Genomic DNA, 20,801 nt, shown 5'->3' on the forward strand with positions numbered 1-20,801 from the left:
TAATAATATATTCATGTATCTAACATCAATTTTAAATTTCAGATTCTAAATATATCTACAGAATTATTGTCATACATAATTTGACCTCTGTGGTTGCAAACCAAAAATTAAAAAAAAAAATGATATAAATCTCTCAAACATGATTGTGGGCGATTATGACATGTTAGAAGAAAGGGGCGATTGTTTCAATTCCTTGAAGACACTCCATTGCCATGAACGAAGCATAAGATCAACATGAAACAATAAAAACGAACGACTTCAGAAAGACGATGCTGTCACATAATGACGAGTAAACAGTGAGAATCTTAGAGCGTATTGAAATCATTTCTTTACACCTGTCTCTTCCTGGTCTGTCTCGGAGTCGGAAGGAGACGGCAATTTAATGATCAGCTATCACCATAACATAATCATCCTATCAAATTTCTTATCAACCTAAACCTGTTGCCTTGAAGGAATTACATGGAATACTGAAGAAAAATTCAGCGATCTCGATAATTCGGTCGTACTGACCTCGAGACCTTGAAATTTTATGTTGCTTTGATTTTTATGTTGTCATTCAATCGTTTTTGTTTTTCGTTTTCCCAACTGAATTAAAAGATTGACAGACAAAACAAATTAATATTGTGTTCGAAGGAATGATTTCAACTACTAATGATATATACGTTTTGGGATTCTTTTTAGAAAATATTTTTGAATAACTTACACAGGAACATGTTTATACACGAACAAAAATGCATATTCAATCACTTTCATTTGTGATATATATATATATATATATATATATATATATATATATATATATATATATATATATATATATATATATATATATATATATATATATATATATATATAGTAGGTTTATTTTAATTATTTGTATAATATTAATTTATATAATTTCCATTTAGTCTGCTTTGAACGGAAGAACTTATAGGTCTGACACAATAGACAGACAAATAATTACCAATCTATAAGGAGTAGGCTTAAGCAACACCTTTGATCTTAAAGTGTGTTAACTTTTATTATGCACGTTTCTTGGTTTTCATGACCATTCAATTAAATATTAATTATCTTCATTGGATTACTCGACTACTAACTTCCTAGATGCAAAACACAATATTTTTTTTGATGACCAGATACATGTATATTCCCCAGACGGTTTCTTTTTGACCTAGATGTAGCAATAAGATGACCGACTCAATAAGACAGCCGTTAAGCGCATCATGTATTTGTCGTCTGCTGGATTAGACAATATGAATGTCTTGCCTAAAGATCCTTGTTAGCAAACTCAACAACGGGTTTTTGAGGGCATAGTTTAACCTGTATTGATGCGTTCCACGATACTACGTGTATATCTACAGTTCATTATGGAACGCCATAGCTGCCTTAAGATATTGTACGTCATAATACATGTTGAGATTCATAAAATAAAGGGTCGTTTCTGTGAGTATAAAAGTATTTAACGTATGGTGGGTAACACATATTTAAAAGTGCCTCAATTCATTTAACTGTTTACAGCTATTTTTACATGGTTGCAAAAGCACGTTAAATAGTAGTTATAATGACATAGCTGGTGCATTATTTATATTATACGGTTAGAAAAATGAAGCAATGAGTCATAGCGTAAAACCATTTGGTCACCATTACCATTCATATGGTGTTCTCGTATATCAGTTGGTCAGTACAGTATGTTAAATGGTTGCCATTCCTTGTTATTGAGTGAAAGTTATATAATATATGGTTTGTTTCACGCTCGAAAAGATGCGTCCAATACATTGGTTGGTGTGCAGAACATTTCATCTGGTTGGGAAAATACATTAAATGGTGACAACGATAATTTAAATGGTGAAGTATTTTTATAGCACGGTTAAAAAGAGACAGTTATTGATCAATTCATGAAACCGTTCTATTATTGTTCCATTGCAGAGAGTGAAATTGGTATAAATTGTATCTCACGGTTTAGGAACTGAATTAAATTGTGCCCCCCCCCCCCATTGTTACCAGTCAAAATTAAAAGAGAGAGAGAGAGAGAGAGAGAGAGAGAGAGAGAGAGAGAGAGAGAGAAATATTTTGTATCTGATCATTTACATGCATTTTTAAAATGGTTGTCTTGAAATTTTAATTTTAGAAAGAATTCTAAAACATTTAATATTAAAATTTTGCGTTTATTTTGGGGTGTTTTGCCGTGCACTTAATTAAATGTTTTACTTCTGGGGTTTTTCTTCTGAATGAATTCCATTGAAAAAGATTGTCTGAATATTCATATAAAATGTTGTAAAATCATACTTTAAAATTTGAGCAGTTGATTTTTTTTCTTATTTTCACAACTTATAAGAGTTTTCCTAGCGCGATTGTTTAACTTTGAAAGAAAGGATATAAAATATTGATTTAGTTTTAATCCCGATGCATACTAGTATTTGACAAATCAAAGACACGTTTCCATTATAAGATCAACAGTATAGAGATTTATTCTGCATTACAAAACATGAATATTATTTCTATCTTCAATAATCTCGATCACTTGATTACTAGTATACATTTCCACTGTCAGCGATAATCGTAGTGCCGAATTTAGAATGTGTTCATTAAATTCAACGACACAACGGTCACTCTGGACAACAAAATTTAGGGTCAATTTTATGAATTAATTCGTGTAAATATGCCAAATATGATTTGGTCCCTTAACATTATATACGCGTCTTTTTCAGACAACCGCTCCCTCACACACAAACTATCAACGCGATCTAAGTTCGATCTTTCTTAATCTGCACCTTTGTATGTTAACATCCTTTGTCTCTAAATATGACCAAGGCATATGACATACCGTAAGGCAGCTACGGCGTTCCATAGTTCTTTGTCGGTGAAAACTTGCTATTAGTTTGTTGCCTTTTACTCGTTGTATAGGAAAACAAAAGTTTGAACACCAAACTTTGTCATATGGATTCGAATTTATCGTAAAATTTAAAATTACACGGCGAGGAAACAATCAGTTTTAAGGTTTATAAAATTTATATTTCCGTTTTCATAAAATTTGAAAAAGAATGCATCAAAGCATATGCACTCGATCCAAAAACTGTCGACGAAATACACTGTATACGATATAACTAAGAATTCAATACATACCTGCGATACTGATAGGTGTTTGAGGAAAATATACATAAATAGATTAACTAATGGGTGCTTTTGACACCGTTGCTGTACCAAAGTGGTATTAAGATCATACGTCAGAAAAATTGAATAGAGGTAAAACACTTTTTTGTTCTATGTGAAGTATGCGAGCAAAGGAAGTAAGACCACATTATACTTGGCATTTGGGGATAAAAACAACATAGAACAAACTCTAGTTTAAATGTTTCATGGCTTTCTGTACGCGATGGGTGCAAATCACGTCATTTGTACACGACGTGAAAGTTTCTTCGAAAGACAATTTGGACATTGGAGACAATGCTAATCAATAACAAACGATGCCATAAAAAAGATGCATGCATTTATCAAATATTATCTTGCTCAATGCTTTATTTCAGAGACATTTTATTGATTTAATATCATATGCGTTTATTTATGTCACAAATATATCAATGAACTATACAGCTAATCTAAAGGTTTCCTGCTCGTTCACTGAGCTATTGTTTATTCGTGAATTTAGATGTTAGATTAAACTTCTCCCGTTGTCATTGTTTTGTGTTTTAAAATACATTACAACATTAAACTCTTAATATATGAACCAAATGGCCGATCGTAATCAGTTTTAGATTTTAAGATAGATCTTGCTAAACATTTTGTCAAACAAATACGATACAGTGATTTCATATCTATTAAAATAATATACCTTTGTGTACTTTTAATTAATCATTTGTTTAATATGAGCATACATTATCTTCATCTGATCTACTTTAATTTCAATTGAAGAACTAAAAGGTCTGACACAAAAAGACTGACATATTCTTACTGGTATTTACCATAATGTGAGGTTGGGGCTTTTACAACACCTTTGATTTTTGTATATTCTTACTGGTATTTACCATAATGTGAGGTTGGGGCTTTTACAACACCTTCGATTTTTGTATATGTTGTAGTATGCACGTTTTTTTTTTAATTTTCATGACAATTCAATTTAAATGATCTAAGTTATTCATCGTCGTATTCGACTACCAATTGTAAAATACAAAACTCATTAGTTTTTTTTCAATGACCGGATATGTCCCCCAGACGGTTAATCTAGAAGTACGTGTATTACATATGCATGTACGTGCCGACACAATAAGGCACCCGTTATGCCCATCATGTACTTTGCGTCGGCTGGATTAGACATGATGAATGACTTGCCTGAAGATCTCTGGTAGCAAACCAGTAATCTCTGGTTACAAAAAATAAAAACGTATTCGTACAAGTTTTTTTTCTTTTCTTTTTTGACATAACTTAATATACATTAATTGATGCATTCTATGATGCAGTGAAGTATTTCGAGCATAATGTAGGTGTCTTGAATCAGGAAATTTTTCAATTTAAACACGGGAAGTTTTTCATACAGATTAAAGTAATTAGTAAACATCAAATTAAACAGAAGATACAATGACAAATCTGAAAAATAAATCACTCTTAACATGTTTGTACAATTAGTCGTATCGGTTTAAAAAGCAATAGGATAGAAAACGTATCTAAACGTAAGCCCTCCCAGCAGCGTTGACAAAATACACTGTGAATTTATATCTGTGATGCTTTGATGATTGAGATAGATAGATAGATAGATAGATAGATAGATAGATAGATAATGGTTGCTTTTGATGGCGTTTCTGTACAAAAGTGGTTTTAAGATCAAACGTTTGAAAATCTTTATATGGTTTAATCATTTTAATGATATATGTGAATGTATGAAAGCAAAGGAAAAGAGAAGATCACATTATTGCTTGCCATTTGAAAACCCCCACAACAAAACCACCTGTAGTTTAGATGTTCATTGATTTACCGTAGGTGATGGGTGCAAAACACGTCATTTGCACATATAAAAGTTTTGCAAAATACTTTTTGGACATGGGAGACATAATCAAAGACTCTGAGGTTGTTGCAGAAGATGCCAAATAATTGCCAATGCTCAGATACTATCAATTTATCTATCAAATAGATATATACACAAATATTTAATCGGTGTTTATTCATTTATATCAATAAGGTATTCGTGTATATTGATAAGATTCAGTACGGATTCAGAAATTCTTTTTAGGAAGACTTCTTCGAGCCAACATCAACAGTTATGAAAAAACTGATTTTTTATCGAAATACTGGGAGACATTGTAAGCAACATATGAATGAAACCAATAGACCAAATGAGTACATGTAAAAACTACGTTATCACGACATGCATGTTAAAAAAGATTGGTTAAATTTGTAAGATTAGAAAAGAACCAACTCTGAAAATTCCCCAAGGTAATCTGTTACGAAATGTGTTGCTATTGCACAACCCTTTAATCTCAAACCCAGTCAAGGGCACTCTACCTAGATTTTTCAGTTATCACAAAACGATGTCTTACCGAGTTACAGGATGTTTACAAACATATTCTGCCTTCACCTACATTACGGGCTTTGGTACTGATAAAAAGATGTTTTGAAAACCTTAACTACACAGACTTGTTAATCCTAAACAGCAGTTTTGTGGTAAAGATTCTCATGTTATAATCTAAACATATTTGAATGTTCCATATTAAGGTTTTGATATTAGCTCTTTGTTACTCGGATAATTCTAAATTATCAATTTCAAACTAAAAGATGAATTATATATGAACAAAACTTGCGCTTTAAGACTTCAGATTGGTTGTTATCCCCCCCCCCCCCAACAGATAACCGTTAATGCTGCAAAGAAGTGCAAATGTACGTAAGGTCCAATCTTTCCATATCATGACCTGCATTTTTTAGTTTCATTTGACGGCAATGAACAAAACCTGGTTTGTACATCATTTTTTTCTAATCTTACATTGATTTTCTATCAATTGTATGCGTTTTATAGCCACGGGGTGTCTTTCTGAGACATTATAACAGTTATTGCGGAAAACATCTGGAAAGAAAATATCTTTTATACGCGTTCTCCAGAGTATCGTCCTTACACGCTGAATGGGTTATGGTAAAAGTATGGTTTCTAGTTATTTGGAAGGAAGGAAAACAACAATGTTAAATAATTCAACTTGTGAATATAACATATTACATGTAATATATATTATTTTATTCCCCTTTTAATTTGTCTTTCAAATGCGAAACTGTAATTATTGCAGTTGTCATAAGGCATAACTTAACTTCAAATTTCGTGGAAAATGTTAAATCAGCTACTAGTAATTTGTTTGACCAACGAGAAACATTTGGAGGCAACCTTAGCATATTTGATACCATACAAGGCTTGAGAGGTCCGGATGGTTGCTTTATCATTGTTATACTATGGTAGTCTCCTTAAGAAGAAACCCTTTGTATAAATATATAAAATTGCAAGCTAAAACATATGGAATTTTTCTTTATTAAATGATACTTAACATGTATGGCTAAAAGTTCATGTCTAAAATTTAAGATAGATTTTATGGGTAATGTGCTGACTTAGCCCCTTGAACCATTTTACTTTGATAGGAATGGAAAACGAGACTTTTATCTTTAATTCAGTCTAGTTTCGAATATGGTTTCAATGTTGACTGATCGCATTCTGTTTGTGTCTATAGCCATTACGGGGTGCACCTAACTGTTTTGAAAACTTAAATCAGCGATGATTTACAACCTGTAACAATGTCTCATATTCTGTTCAGGCTTCTAACTAAATGCACGTCGACTTAACATAAGCATAAAATATTGAAGGCAAAGCATTTATCTAGGTTTCTTGGGGTCTAATATGCAATATTGTTTCGCAAAGGTGTATGAACTGTTTGCATTTTTTATTGCTATAGTAATGGTTCAATTTACCACTAACAGGTTAATGTTCCTAGTTTGAGGCATTTTTAAAGTTTTTTTATGGTTCATTATCCTGCATAATAAATAAAAAAAAATATCTCTTATATGACTTTGATTGTTTTTTTTTCCTTGAACGAATTTTACATTTCATTTTAATCACTTAAATGGGAAATGTCATAACTAGAATATGCTACGACTGAACGAGGCAACGGCTTATATGAAAATTCAAACAACCTCACACCCAACTGACGCGTTTCCAAATCAATTCAATTTATTCTTACATTTTAATTTTAAGATTAAAAATTCGGCTCAAAATTATGTGTTTTATCTGAAAAAGAGAGAAATTCATACACAAAATTAAAATTGATATCTTAATTGGTTTAAGGTTGTATGACAGGTAAAAAAAAGAGAGAATCTTTCATTTTTATAGATGTCATTTCTAAAACAGTGGATTCTGACTACATTTTTTAACTGAGGTCATGATTACAATATCTATTTAAATTGTTTCAAGGTCACATATTAAATCTGGAAGTAAACTCACAACAAGATGTAAGGAACAATTTACATGTACTTATTTTGCTATAACTTTGAAAAGGTCAAAGTACAAGGTAAAAGAACCCTGTTGGATCAAAGGTAGGCCTATCAATATTTGTTGAACTTCAGATAAAAAAGCAATTGATCAATAAATCCATTTGAAACAAAGACGATCAATCTTGTTTGAATTGTGTTCTATAGTGCATACTTACGTGTGTATGTTGATGTTCTTATCGAATGTAATTATTTATGTTTTCTAAAATTTGAGAGAAAAAAATCAAAAATTGAGAAGAATTTCTGTTTAAACTACATGTAAACTTGTTAATGTATTTTTTTTTTATGGTTTTACTCACTTCAAAAATTTGAAAAGGAAATAATTCATCTGGGTTATAAGATCTAATTTACCAATATGCCATTATTATAACAACGGCACGTAGCTGTATTAATGTCAAATTAACTAACATTCATTAGAGCAGGCAAACAGACACATTCTGTATGAAATTTTGACATTTATTTTTCGGTAGACCGCCATTATAAAATCCCCCACGAAGTGGAAGTAAATAATAGTTGACAGGTGATAATAAAGAGATTCATTATGGTTCTTTCTATAATGTCATTGATGATGTATCTGTTATCCACAGAACAATTTCTGATTTCGTGATTGTCGTAGTGAATGGACTTATAGGTCGCAAAGAAGGGTATTGTCGCAAACAGTTACTGCTGCGCAAAGCCAATTATAAGGAGGCGTAACTCTATATCTGCTTGTTTTAACTCTATGGTTGGTTTTTGTTTTCTTCCTTATGTTTCCTGCAACTGCTCTCAGAGAGAGAGAGAGAGAGAGAGAGAGAGAGAGAGAGAGAGAGAGAGGGGGGGGGTTGGTTGGTTGGTTGGAAAAATTAAGATTAGTGTTTAAGTAAAATTGGACGAAAAGCAAAAAGTCCAGAGTTTTCTTGCGATTTTATAACATACTTATGAAGTAAAAGTTAATCGCACTAATTCTTTGTTGACATCGAAAAAATGGGTGTGTTTTCAATCGGATGAAATTAACGATACTGTTTACTCTCAATCTACTCATTATTCATGGCTCTTTATCCGTTACCCTAAGTAAATAACACGCTATATATAATGTGAGGGAGGGGTTTCCTATCACCCAGTATGAGAACTAATACACAAAGGGGAGAGGGAGGACCGTTGTTTAAGTACTATTGTAGGTTTTTAAAGATCGAAATGGAGAGACGTCACGAAAAACTTGTGTAACGTGTTTTTAACCACATTCTCTAATATTAGGGTACGGGCTTCAAATTGGTACAATATTTAAAGTACGGATTAAACTATTTGATGCATACAAGATTAATAAAAGCTTTCGTTATCTGGCCTTTTTGTTTCATTTTCTATTTATATAATGAAGTATTTGTTTTGGAGCGTATTCTTGGGCGAGTTAACTGTTTATATAATATTTTTCACTTGTCAAAACAAGTAAAATGTTGGTCCAAGTTTTCATATCGGGAGGATCAAAGACAATTGTAGATGATCAGATCGCGACTGTACCTGCCAGTGAAATGATGTAGATTCAAATTAGTCTAATTAGCTGGTCCTACTCTGGAATGTTGAGACGCGATGTCGTCTCCTATTTGCCGTTCATTGAACTTCTGAAAACGTTACATAAGAAAGATTTCTATCTTCGACAGTCATAAATTCCCCGAGTTTCAAGACACTGGATTCTTTAGAGTTTCGGTCCATTTCGTTTTGATTTAGACTCTCCATTTTGCTGACGGGGATATGTAATAGTATGCAATTACGACAAAGATATTCATTATGGAACCTTTGAAATCGCCAAAAAATAGGATATCATTTTTTTAGCGGTATATTAACAGGCGGGGACCGATCATTGACAAGGTCTCCCTGCCGACTGTCGTCTGTTGGTCGGCCAATATTAATATCTGTCAATGCTCGGGTATCCTGTACACAGGTACATGTGTATCAATTAACGAATAATAATCAGACAGACTGACATACAGACGGACGTGTACTAACGAAAATATTCTGACAAAATATATATATATATAATTTCATCGCATTGTTCAAAAGATTTAGGTTTATCCACTTATAATGTCAGTATGCAAATGAACCGGACTTTTCATTTTCTTTAAATAAATAAATAAATCATTTACTGAAACTTTTTTTTTTGTTTTTTTTTTGTTTTTTTTTGTTTAAGATTTTTAGACTAATAACAAAATTAAACTCAATAATTTTCACTGAAGCATTTCTTGAAATGCAATGACATTGTATTAAAATGATTTGCCCTGACGTTATATAGCTTTAAAACGAATAATTATATCAATCAAGAAAAACAGAAAATTATGAACGTGATAATATGTCTTAATAAAACCTTTGTTAAAGAAAAGTTTTATATTTCTAAACTTTGACTTTCACCTCTATGTATCGTTTATATCTTATCGAATACCACTGACCAATCCATAACGGCTGTCTCATTTCTTCATGTCCCCTCTCCCGTTCTTACTCGGTCAATTTCTTCGATGTCCAAGAAATTCCGCTGATGTTGATCATATTTTTGGCTTTTGATAAACGCAAACGAGCTAGTAACACTATAATGTGAGAACTCATAACGCTTAAAAAGGAAAAAAAAGTCAGTACCTTAATTAAAACACATCTAATTGAAAACATATTCTATTCAAGCCATATGAATGAAGATCATTATTTCTAATTGTATGCACGTGCAAACACACCAAATGTTTCCAAAAGAACCCACAATTGTTTTCATGCAGGGAATGGACGTATCAGCTATTTTAATATGCTTTTGAGTCCATACATATATTTAGTCAGTTAGTAGAAGAAGCCGTATAACGGTATTTTGAACAATTTTAATAACGTGATGTTACATCGACTATAAAACTGATTGTTAATCGCTCGGCTGCTGCTGCTGTGGTACAGGTGTCCTATAGCAATATCCAATTCCACAAAATAACACTGCAGTGCTAGAATCCAGACTACGCGACATAAACAGTTTAATTCCAGTAAAAAAAAAGTAGGTCTGCAGAATATACGCGATTTATTTAATACCTTGACTATGATGAATTATCTTTTTCCGGGTAATCATTTCTTGAATGTTTTCCCTTTTTTATTAGTTTTCAGAAATTTGTTACATTCATTGTGTTGAAAGAAGCATCTAATTTATATACAGATTTAATAAAGTTTTGCATAATTTTCCAGCAGACTCATTAAGCTTTCTCCAGACTGCACCGTTAAGAATTATTGTGCAAATTGCATACACTAGCACACACCCATATCATTTCTTCCTATAATTTATTGTAGTAGCCAAATAGTCTTATAAAGCATTCATTTAACAGGGCTTGGAATAGATTTAAATCTTGACAGATCAAAAGAAAAACTTTTCAATACGAGACACTTTTGATTATTCCGGTTTCATTGACATTTTTTTTTAGCCCTGAACTGTTGTAAACAATTGTAAAATGGAGTTAAAGAATTCTGACAGCAGGTATTATTTTGATTTGATTAAAAATGTACTTAGATTGCCGACATCTACGATTAGTGCACTGGGCCATACGGCTCACATATCAATAATCGCCCAATTTCGGTGCACTTTACCTGATACCGAATATACAGCACTGAAGGTCTTGTCAAGGAATGTTAGAGAAACATCGTAAATATGCATGTACAATACCAAAAACTTTTCTCATGTTGGAGATGGATTTCAATGTTGAGTTTTTAAAAGCACACGTCTACATGTATCATAATATATATATATATATATATATATATATATATATATATATATATATATATATATATATATATATATATATATATATATATATATATATATATATATATATATATATATATTCTGTCTCAGATTTTTATTTTATACAAACTGCAATGTATAAAAGAAAATGTTTTTCATCTCCAATACTGCTTTGAACAAAATATACTAAGACGATCACATATAATCCTTCATTTAAAAAAAACGAAATGAAGAGGTATTCAGACGAGCTATAAATTGGCATCGTGTTTACTTTCTAGTTTTGACAACCTGTCAGTCATGCGTCTGTGTTTTGGTTCTAAAAAGAATTGTTGTTGCATCAGATAGGAATATTGTTAATTCTTCAAGATTGACAACATCGCGCTTTTTTAGTGTTTGGGTTGACAAACTTGCAGACAAACTTGCAGACTGCGACTTAAAAAAGGAAGGGTGTAAACAGGTATGCATATAAATAGTGTACGTACATCAATCAAATATAGTACCTCTAAAATGGAACCGATTAAAATGCTAAATTTCGCAACCTAGAAATAGATATTTGAGGTGAATTTGGGTCAATTATGTATACATATGATTAACAATGAAACAATAAGGCCTTGTGGATCTGTTAAATGTGGCCACATTCAGGGTTACTGTTATGCTGAACGATGTGAACTACTTTTTTATATTTGCCGATTATTTTAAGGAAACACGATTTAGCTTCAAAAGGAATCATAAATTTTTGATAGATGCACGATAACTAATTTCGGAGAAAGGTCAAATATGATATGAATAGCATGGTGCTTGCTCTGACATACCCATTTTTTCACCGGAGGTGAAATAAAATCCGTATAAGAAAGAGATGCACGCGAAAAATAAAAAGACCAGCAAGCTTTTGCGCTTTTTGCAGTCAAAATGTATAATCCTAAAGTGTAAGAAGGATAACTCTTAATTTTTTTTTAAAAGTGTTGGAGTTACCTTTTCCTGTGTTATTTTATCTTGCAGGTAAGGGATAACTTCTTTGTAATGTTTATTTGTTTGAACATGCATTTATCCATTAAATATTGCTAAATGTTAGAAATATGAATATGTAATTTCACAAATCATTTCATTTTCATGAGGATACGCTAAGTCGTAATTCAACCGAAAGTTGGTTACCTATACTGTTCAAATCTTGGTTTTAAACCAGCCTTATATAATTAGTTTTGTTCAAGCTTATAATTACAATTTTTAAGAAATAGATTTTATTCAAATTTAGATAGATTTTATTTTATCATGCACTGTTCCAAAGAAATCTTCAATGACCTACCAGTGCAGAACCTTTTTTTACAATTTGTAAGCCCGTTGAATCAAATTTATAACAGTTCACTGTTTTAATAACTGAAAGTTTTGATTCTTACCATATACATAATGATTTTCACAAAATTTATTTCAAAGCAGGTGAGATTTACTGACTGCTTTGAAAGTCATGGTTCCAAGTGACCTAGCATACATTCTTTAAAGACGAACAAGATAGCGAGTTTAAATTTTCAGACGTCTTTGTAATGTATGAGTTTACTATTATATTCATTTGATAACTAGAGAGTGTACGAGTCGTGTTCCCTGATGGGAATAGTACAGAATCAAATCACTGAACGTTTCACCTCCGCGGCGCCCTGTACATTAAAGGCAGACTGGAAATCATCAATTTTTATGCAAAGATGCATTTAATATAAGTTCATAATGGGGCATTAAAAGACGATCAGTTTCTCGTTAATGCGATCTCGCCCCGGGGATTTCCCCTTCAATTTACTTCTTATCCATTGTCATGTTTTAAATTATGAGTGTTTATAGACTATATAAATTGATATCAGTCATAAATACTGTACCAAAGATCATCTGCTACATACGACATCGTAATAAATGTGACCCACATTGGATAAACTTGTAATATTTAAACAATAAAATGTTTTCTTTGGTGAGCTATGCGGGATATAAAGGTAGCGGCATTGCAGGAAAAAATACTTTGAACATATTAAAAAAAACTGATCTTAAAGAGTCTTTAAAGTTAATTTAAAAGTTAAATAAATTATTGTTGATGTACACATGTATTTTATATAAAAGAAATATAGCCAAGTCGTCTTATGGGATTCTGAGTTTGACATCATCATAATTATCTATTGCAGTTTCTTAGGTTCCTGAAGGTTTCGACCGATTAAAGAACTCTTTAAAATTGAATCGTGTAGATTTATTGTCAGTTTCTAAACAGCTATGAATCGAAATAAGTTTTCTTATAGAAATAGAGGGGCATGCAATTATTCGGTAGATGTAAATATAGTGTTTAAACTGGTTAAATTCGACCTGTGCGGTAGGTGTATGTCTTAGAATATTCAGTGAATAAAGTCTTTCAATTTTTTTTTAAAAATTTCCCCGTTTTGTTTGTCCGAATGTTCAACAATGATTAAATTCATATCTCATTTCACTGTGTGACTGTATTGCAATTTTATCTATGGACTGTAACCAGGTGACTTGAAATAAAATTGAACACATTTACCAAAACATTTGTACCATGTCACACAAAATAATGATCAAAGCATTCATGTTTTAGTAAAATTCGTAGATACTTGTATACATAGAAATAAAATCTGTTTCAAAATGATTTTTTTTCTCATACTTTATGTGAGAAGATAACTTACCCTTTGCCTAGTGTGTAGGTGTACCTGAATGTGAACAGATATTTTGATTTAAAATAAAATGCATTTTTATCAGAATGAATTCAAACAACAACGAAGTACCTACATCACCTGAGAAAGAAGACACCAAAATAGTCGAAGCCCACTCTGAATTGAACTCGAGGCAATCAATAAACCAAGATTGGCAAGGCGACAGGTCATTGGGTGAATGTATGCAATATATGTTGACCAATGGAATTGGTTGTGATGTTTCGTTTTTTGTTGGTCCCGAAAAGGTTGCGGTTCGAGCTCATAGGCTGATTCTAATTGCAAGAAGTCCAGTATTTTTCAAGAAACTTCGGCCAAGTTCGGAAGAATTCCGATCTAAGATGACTATATCTGACATAAGTGTGGACACGTTCCTTAGATTTGTTCGGTAATTTCACTATTGTATGTTTAAACTCCTAATATACATGTAATTGTAAACTCTATATTGCAATTCTCAATATATGAAGCCATTAAAATAATGAAATAAACACTGAATATAAAGCATGTATATCCAAGGAGTCCAGATAATTCATAAAACATGGTTACTTCTTTTCATGGAGATCCATGGAGTGAATTGTGCTATTGATTTGCGCCGTTTCCTTATTAATAATTCGTAGAAATAACATTAGAGAACATTAAAAGCAATTCATATTCAATTATTTATTGTAGATATCTTTACACTGACGAAGCTTCGTTTGATTTAAAAACAGCCACTTCATTGCTCCCCGTTGCTCGCCGGTTTAAAGTTAACCGTCTTGTACAACTTTGCCTGAGTGTCCTTCACGATGGAGTAGACTGTGACAACGTTTGTATCTTACTGGATGAAGCTATTCAATCCCATGCATTACAGAAGCGAGATAGAGCCATGGATATCATTAACAAGACAACTCGTATATGCTTAAAGTCGCGGGCTTTTCGCAGTATTGGACAAGAAGCTTTTGATTACATTTTAAAGTCGAACGAGTTAAATATTTCGGAGGAAGAACTGTACGAATGTAGTTTGGAATGGGCTACTACTCAATGCCAGAAGAAACAATTAGAAACGACAGATGGGAACCTGAGACAACAACTGGGAAACAGTTTATATAGAATTAGATTTACTCTGATGCCGAGGGAATATTTTCAATATAAGATTGAAAAAAGTGAAATACTCACCGGAGAAGAGAAGGACGAAATCACAGAGTGCATTACCGACAGGAGCTTCAGGAAAGAGAACTTTAAATTTGACAAAGATTTGAGGACAGTTACAGAGTATTTTCGACTTTTACGATTTATGCAACTTGACACAAAACTAAAAGAACACACGGGTCGCCCAGATGCAATCATGTTCGAAACCTCAAAGCCAGTATGGTTTCATGGGGTAGTTGTATATGGTTCCTTTATCGAGCAGTCCATAAATATTCATGTCAAAATTACCGATGCTAGATTAACCATAATCAGAGAACTAGGCCAGACATTTGAAAGCGTGGAGTCGGAGGAAATGCACGATGTGCTTCTTTCAACACCCTTTGAAACAGTCCCTGGATCGCGATACAACGTTGTGGTCACTATAGTTGGTAAATTCAGACATCTATTTCGGGGTATCGCAGGGAAAAGATCGCTGACCTTTAAGGATTCGGAGATAACTTTCTATGAATCGGGATGTTCCTCAAATGGAACCACTGTCGCAGAGGGACAGATTCCGGGGTTTCTTTTATCATAAATAGAAAAAAAAGTATCTGGTATTACCAAAGACGCTTTCAGCCACTGACTGACTCGTGTTAATATACAATCCTTTGAATCAAGTTGTAATGGACATGGAAGGGATATCTATAGCAGTGAGGAAAGAGACACATGGTCATATCATGACCAGCTTGAAGAAGGCCGGATGGCCATGACCATTTGTATGCGTGTATGTAAATATATCTCCTTGGAGGAAGAACATTGTATAAAGATTTAGGAAAATATTATACAATTATTGCTTGTTTTTTTTTTTAGGTCAATACGATAAAATTGAGCTACCAGAGAAGTAAAATATTCACCGAGCCGGAGGCAAGTGAATATTTTACTTCGAGGGTAGCTAAATCATCGTTATGATCGAAAAAACAGCTATAATTATGTTATCATATGATTTAGCGACAAATTGATACATCCATATCAAACTGAGTGTTATCAAGCGAGATTTTAGTTTGAAACCATATATTTCATTGGACAATCTATTTTTAGTCCAATGAAGAGAAAATCAATGTTATATTGACCTCCTAGGCCACGTGCAGGTGAATATTATGTTCTGGGTTTTTTTTTTTCTAGAGAATTGGATATTAGCCAATCACGGGGCTAGGAATTAATCGATTATGAAATAATATGTTTTATATGGGTAATTTTTTGTTGAGCGTTTATCCTCCTTAAGGTGTAAATTAGGAAGTACATGTGTATCATTCTAAACAATGTAAACATGGCTTTTTCCAAAACTTGATTTTAGATTTGCAACCTGGTTCTAAAATTGCGTGTTTGCGTGAATATACGGGTCATTATCAAAATATGCAGCCTTTTGTGTCAGTGTCAATTTAAAGGGGGGAAAATAATGTTCTGTGTAATATATACAGTACCATTTGATTTTATAAACTTAAACCTATATTCTTGAACAAAAAAATCGACAATTTTACTGCTTAAAGTATAAAAAAAAAATTATTTGTTATGAGATTTCAGTGAATTTATGTTGTCATTAAATTTTTCCAACGTCTTTAACCTACAATATCTTTAATAATATTGATGTTTTATTCCAAAAATCACCGTTTATTTTCAAAACAACATTCATATTTTAATTTCTGCTATGCTCCTGAACAAGTTCTCTTTTAAAAACAATGAATTTGATGAGATATATGCTTGTACAAAAAATTTTTGTCATTGGTGTTACAAGGCAAATTATATAAAAATATCTTAAAATACATCAAGTAAATAATATTGTACTACAGTTGGAATCCCCCAGATCATAGTGACATCATTCCCTGCTACTAAAAAGATAAATGTATCAGTGATGACATCATTGTGATAGAAAATATGGCAGAAAATGTTAGTATGCTCCGAAAAATACAATGTAAACTGTGTCAATGGGATAACGTGCTATTTAAGGTTTTCTATTATGAAAGAACAAAAAAGTTTTTCACAAAAATGATGAATGTTTATCACATTATAACATAGGCTATGTAGCTTTGTGTAGTATCTGTTCTCTTGGGTCATACTGCTACATTTACTATGGATACATCAGTGGTATAACGGTCAGTGGTGTAACCAAAAATTGTTGTTACACCACTGAAAAAACTGTTACACCACATGACATTATTTAATTATTTTACTTTTTCTTCCATTTCATTTATATTTTGAGCATTTTGAACAATTGTTATTTATCAATTTTACAAGTTAGACACTGTCACAATAAAGAAAGCTTGACTATTTAATTGCAATTGTGTTTTCTTAATCTGGAAAATGAGACCTGTTACACCATTGACATTATATGAAACACCATTGACATTTTGTATGCTCTAATTATGTTTTACTCATTTTAATACTTGATTAAAAGATAAAAGTAAAAACAAATTTATTCTAATAAGGAAATGAAATTATCCACATTTTATTTTTATTAAAAAATCAAACTTTTTAATGACTTATAGTGTATTATAAGATATGTTATTCCACTGACATTTCACACTCCCTATTATGTTATACTAAAATCTTTCAAATCCTTAAAGGTAACAAATGCTAGCTGAGCTTCAACAAACATATATAGACAAACAGAAAGTGTATATGCGTTGTATGCATTGATTTTGGAGACAATTGGAGAAAATTCAATATGATTGTCCAAAATGTATGATTGATATGAGCTGGTATAGTATTGACGATGTTGTTTGTGAGATTGATGAGGCAAAGAAAGTTCGAACTCGGTACAAGGTAGATAAAAGTGTGTGGATGCCAATAGTAAAAAATATAACATCAAAGAATGAGTGAATTCGTGTAAAAAACATCTACATGCAATTTTTCTGTCAGTGGTGTAACACTGATTATAAGTGGTGTAACAGTGTGTCTATCTTCAGATTATGAAAGAATGAGGCACGAAAACTTTTATTTAAGATCAAACTTATTACGTTTTAAATGCAATCAAAAATAGAAATTAGTTTATTTTACAAAATTTAACCCGCCTATCTCTTATTTATTATCGCTAGGTCAGTGGTGTAACTTTTATGTCAGTGGTAAAACATAATAATCAGTGGTGTAACATGTACATTTTTCTCCAAATAAAATTAACTGACAATAATACATGTATATTTGAAAACACCAGTGCATTTATAGTAATGTCTTTTTTATGCTCCATTGAAAGAAAAATCCAGTTGTGTTCTTTTTAATGCTCAAATTAAAAATTTGTTGAGTAACATCAAGACTTTGTCTCAAATGGTATGTTGGTCACTATGTAAATGTGTCAAATATTTTCTGTTATCTAATTCTAATTACTTTAAATGAATTTTGTTGATATAAACCTTATGTCCTTAATTTAAAAGAATTATTTTATTTTGTTTAAGAATTTTTTCCTATACTATATACCTGTTACACCACTGACAAAATGTTCACAGTTCATTAAATTACGGTCTAATTATCAACCAAATGGTAGATTCCAATGTTTGCAAATTTTTAGATGTTATACTTCATTGTTTGTTAAATGTGTTTTTTGCAATCAAAGTAATTTTTTCAGCAATAATTTTCTCATGTTTTTCATTTTTCAAAAGTCTGCATATTTTGATAATGACCCATACATGTATAATGAAATATACTACATTTAGTATTCATTTCATATTAATGATGATATTGCATTTGTGCAAGGAAGTAACTACACTTAGCAACAAACACTTTGATAAAATCAATCTTAAACTTTGCCACATTTTATTATAAAGTTGACATTTGTGTTGTTTTAGAAGACTGTGTTCAAAGCGCCAAAAGTCGCTGCAAATTGAAATTCTATTTATTAATTGTGGTTGATTATAAGTATCCGAATTGAAAACAAGCCACAGTAATATGGCGTCTGTTTTTTGTGTGACTTTTATTTTGTTTGTGGTATTTGGATCTGAAGTATCAACCGAAAGTTATCCATGCAAAGGTAGTAATAATTCTTTTTGCTACATTTTTATGTTACATTTACAATCGTCTACTTTCGGTGTTCATGAATTCAATTCAATATCTTTTCATTTTATTTTTATGAATTTATCGAGTTTAATATTGATTTTCAATTTTTTTTAAATATCTAAATTGAAAGAAGTATCTTATTCCTAAATATGAATTTATTAGGGAAATGGGAATTATTTTTTCATGCCCCGAGTGGTAATGGAGAGGAGGTTTTAAAAGCATGGAAAACCAGACATGATAATTGTGACATCATATCTGGCATCTGTCCGTGTTCAATGAAAAATGGATGTCTTCCACTTAATGCCAGAATGGAAAAATATAAACGAAATATGAAAACGCTAAGAAGTCCCTACATTGATTACTGGAATTGCCTGAATATTAAAAAGGTAAAGGCGTACAATCATCAAGTTTATGAATGCATGTATATTCTTTATCATTCTGAAACAATGGTAAATTGATATGTGGTTTATACGTGTAGAAAGGTGGAGGAAGTATCAGCCGAAGTTTCTGAATAATAGAGAGTTTTAAAAAAAAAGCACTACATGTACATATTGAAGTCTGGCGTCAGTCCGTGCCTTGGAATTAATGATTTAATTTAGCATGAAATAATCAAAGCACATGGCGCACAAATTTAACAAAGTTAAAAAACGTAATACTATACTATGTATTTACAGGTCAAGATTGAGTTGAACACCCAGGGTAAAACAGTGGCTTTCATCGAATTTGACGGTCGAGGTTCAAACTATTTAAATTGGTTTCACAACAGCAGGATTATAAAAACAAGCTGGACCGACATGCAGAAAAGTAGTTCTTATAATTTTTTCTCAATTGAAAAGTAAGAATCAATACTTCTGTACAGACTTCTATTTGTGGAGTGTCTTTATAAAATGCCATTTACAGTCATGTATTCTTTTATTATGTACGAATAAATTCATCAATTTATTTTGTTCAATCAATAGATCAAATCTAGAGAAACTAGACATGGAAGACATTTCTTCATCAACAAGAAATACAATAGTTGTCCGGGTGACGAAGGGTGGTTAGTTGTAGCTGATTCCATTGGCTCCAAGCCGTGTAAGTGGGAGCAGCTAAAGACATACCCTCAGTTTTTGTACGCCAAGCAAGGAAAATCAACAATATGGAACGATAGTAAGGATTTAACTCTAGAAATCTTCATTTGTCTCAATAAGTAAACGCATATTCAATAATATATAAAAGAACCTTTTAAACAGTCGTTTTTAATAAAGCTGTAAAGCAGTGAATTACATGTATTTGTACATTTACATGTATATACCAAATAGAATTAATTAATATTGACTGACTCTGTTGCATTTATAATTTACATGCCAAAATAATATTGAAAATTTATTTTTTTCAGAGTTTGGTAGAGCTGACGTTCTCAACATTTACATTAAGAGATAGTCCAATTGATGTTTTGCAAATTAAAATGAATAGAAAAATATGACAAACAATTATTTTTGCTTTTGTTAATATTCTAATGATTACCTTGAAGATATAATACCTACGGAAGCACTGAAGGTTTATTTGAAATTCAAATACGAGATTTGAAATTCGAGATAATTGATTCGAAATTCAATATATAAAGCAATCGAATAATTATTATAAAACCCGACATCCTAGCGCCATCAAACTGTTTTAAATAAGGAACACCTGTACTACTGTCTAGATTGTTATTTTCGCCCCGTGTTATTTTCGCT

General features: G+C 31.8%; 2 protein-coding genes across 2 annotated transcripts; both read left to right on the plus strand.

Annotated features, from left to right (window-relative positions):
* Positions 1-13,982: 13,982 nt before the first annotated feature.
* LOC128156668 (BTB/POZ domain-containing protein 6-B-like) lies at positions 13,983-16,400 on the plus strand. The gene is made up of 2 exons (XM_052818895.1): positions 13,983-14,320; positions 14,602-16,400. Exons 1-2 carry the CDS (start codon positions 13,983-13,985, stop codon positions 15,632-15,634), a joined length of 1,371 nt encoding a protein of 456 aa, XP_052674855.1. The 3' UTR covers positions 15,635-16,400.
* Positions 16,401-18,789: 2,389 nt separating this feature from the next.
* On the plus strand, positions 18,790-20,554 carry LOC128156897 (uncharacterized). The gene is made up of 5 exons (XM_052819225.1): positions 18,790-19,057; positions 19,246-19,469; positions 19,758-19,918; positions 20,054-20,232; positions 20,462-20,554. Exons 1-5 carry the CDS (start codon positions 18,976-18,978, stop codon positions 20,503-20,505), a joined length of 690 nt encoding a protein of 229 aa, XP_052675185.1. The 5' UTR covers positions 18,790-18,975; the 3' UTR covers positions 20,506-20,554.
* The last annotated feature ends 247 nt before the right edge of the window (positions 20,555-20,801 follow it).

Source organism: Crassostrea angulata, chromosome 7, assembly GCF_025612915.1.
Source record: "Crassostrea angulata isolate pt1a10 chromosome 7, ASM2561291v2, whole genome shotgun sequence".
NCBI lineage: Eukaryota > Metazoa > Mollusca > Bivalvia > Ostreida > Ostreidae > Magallana > Magallana angulata.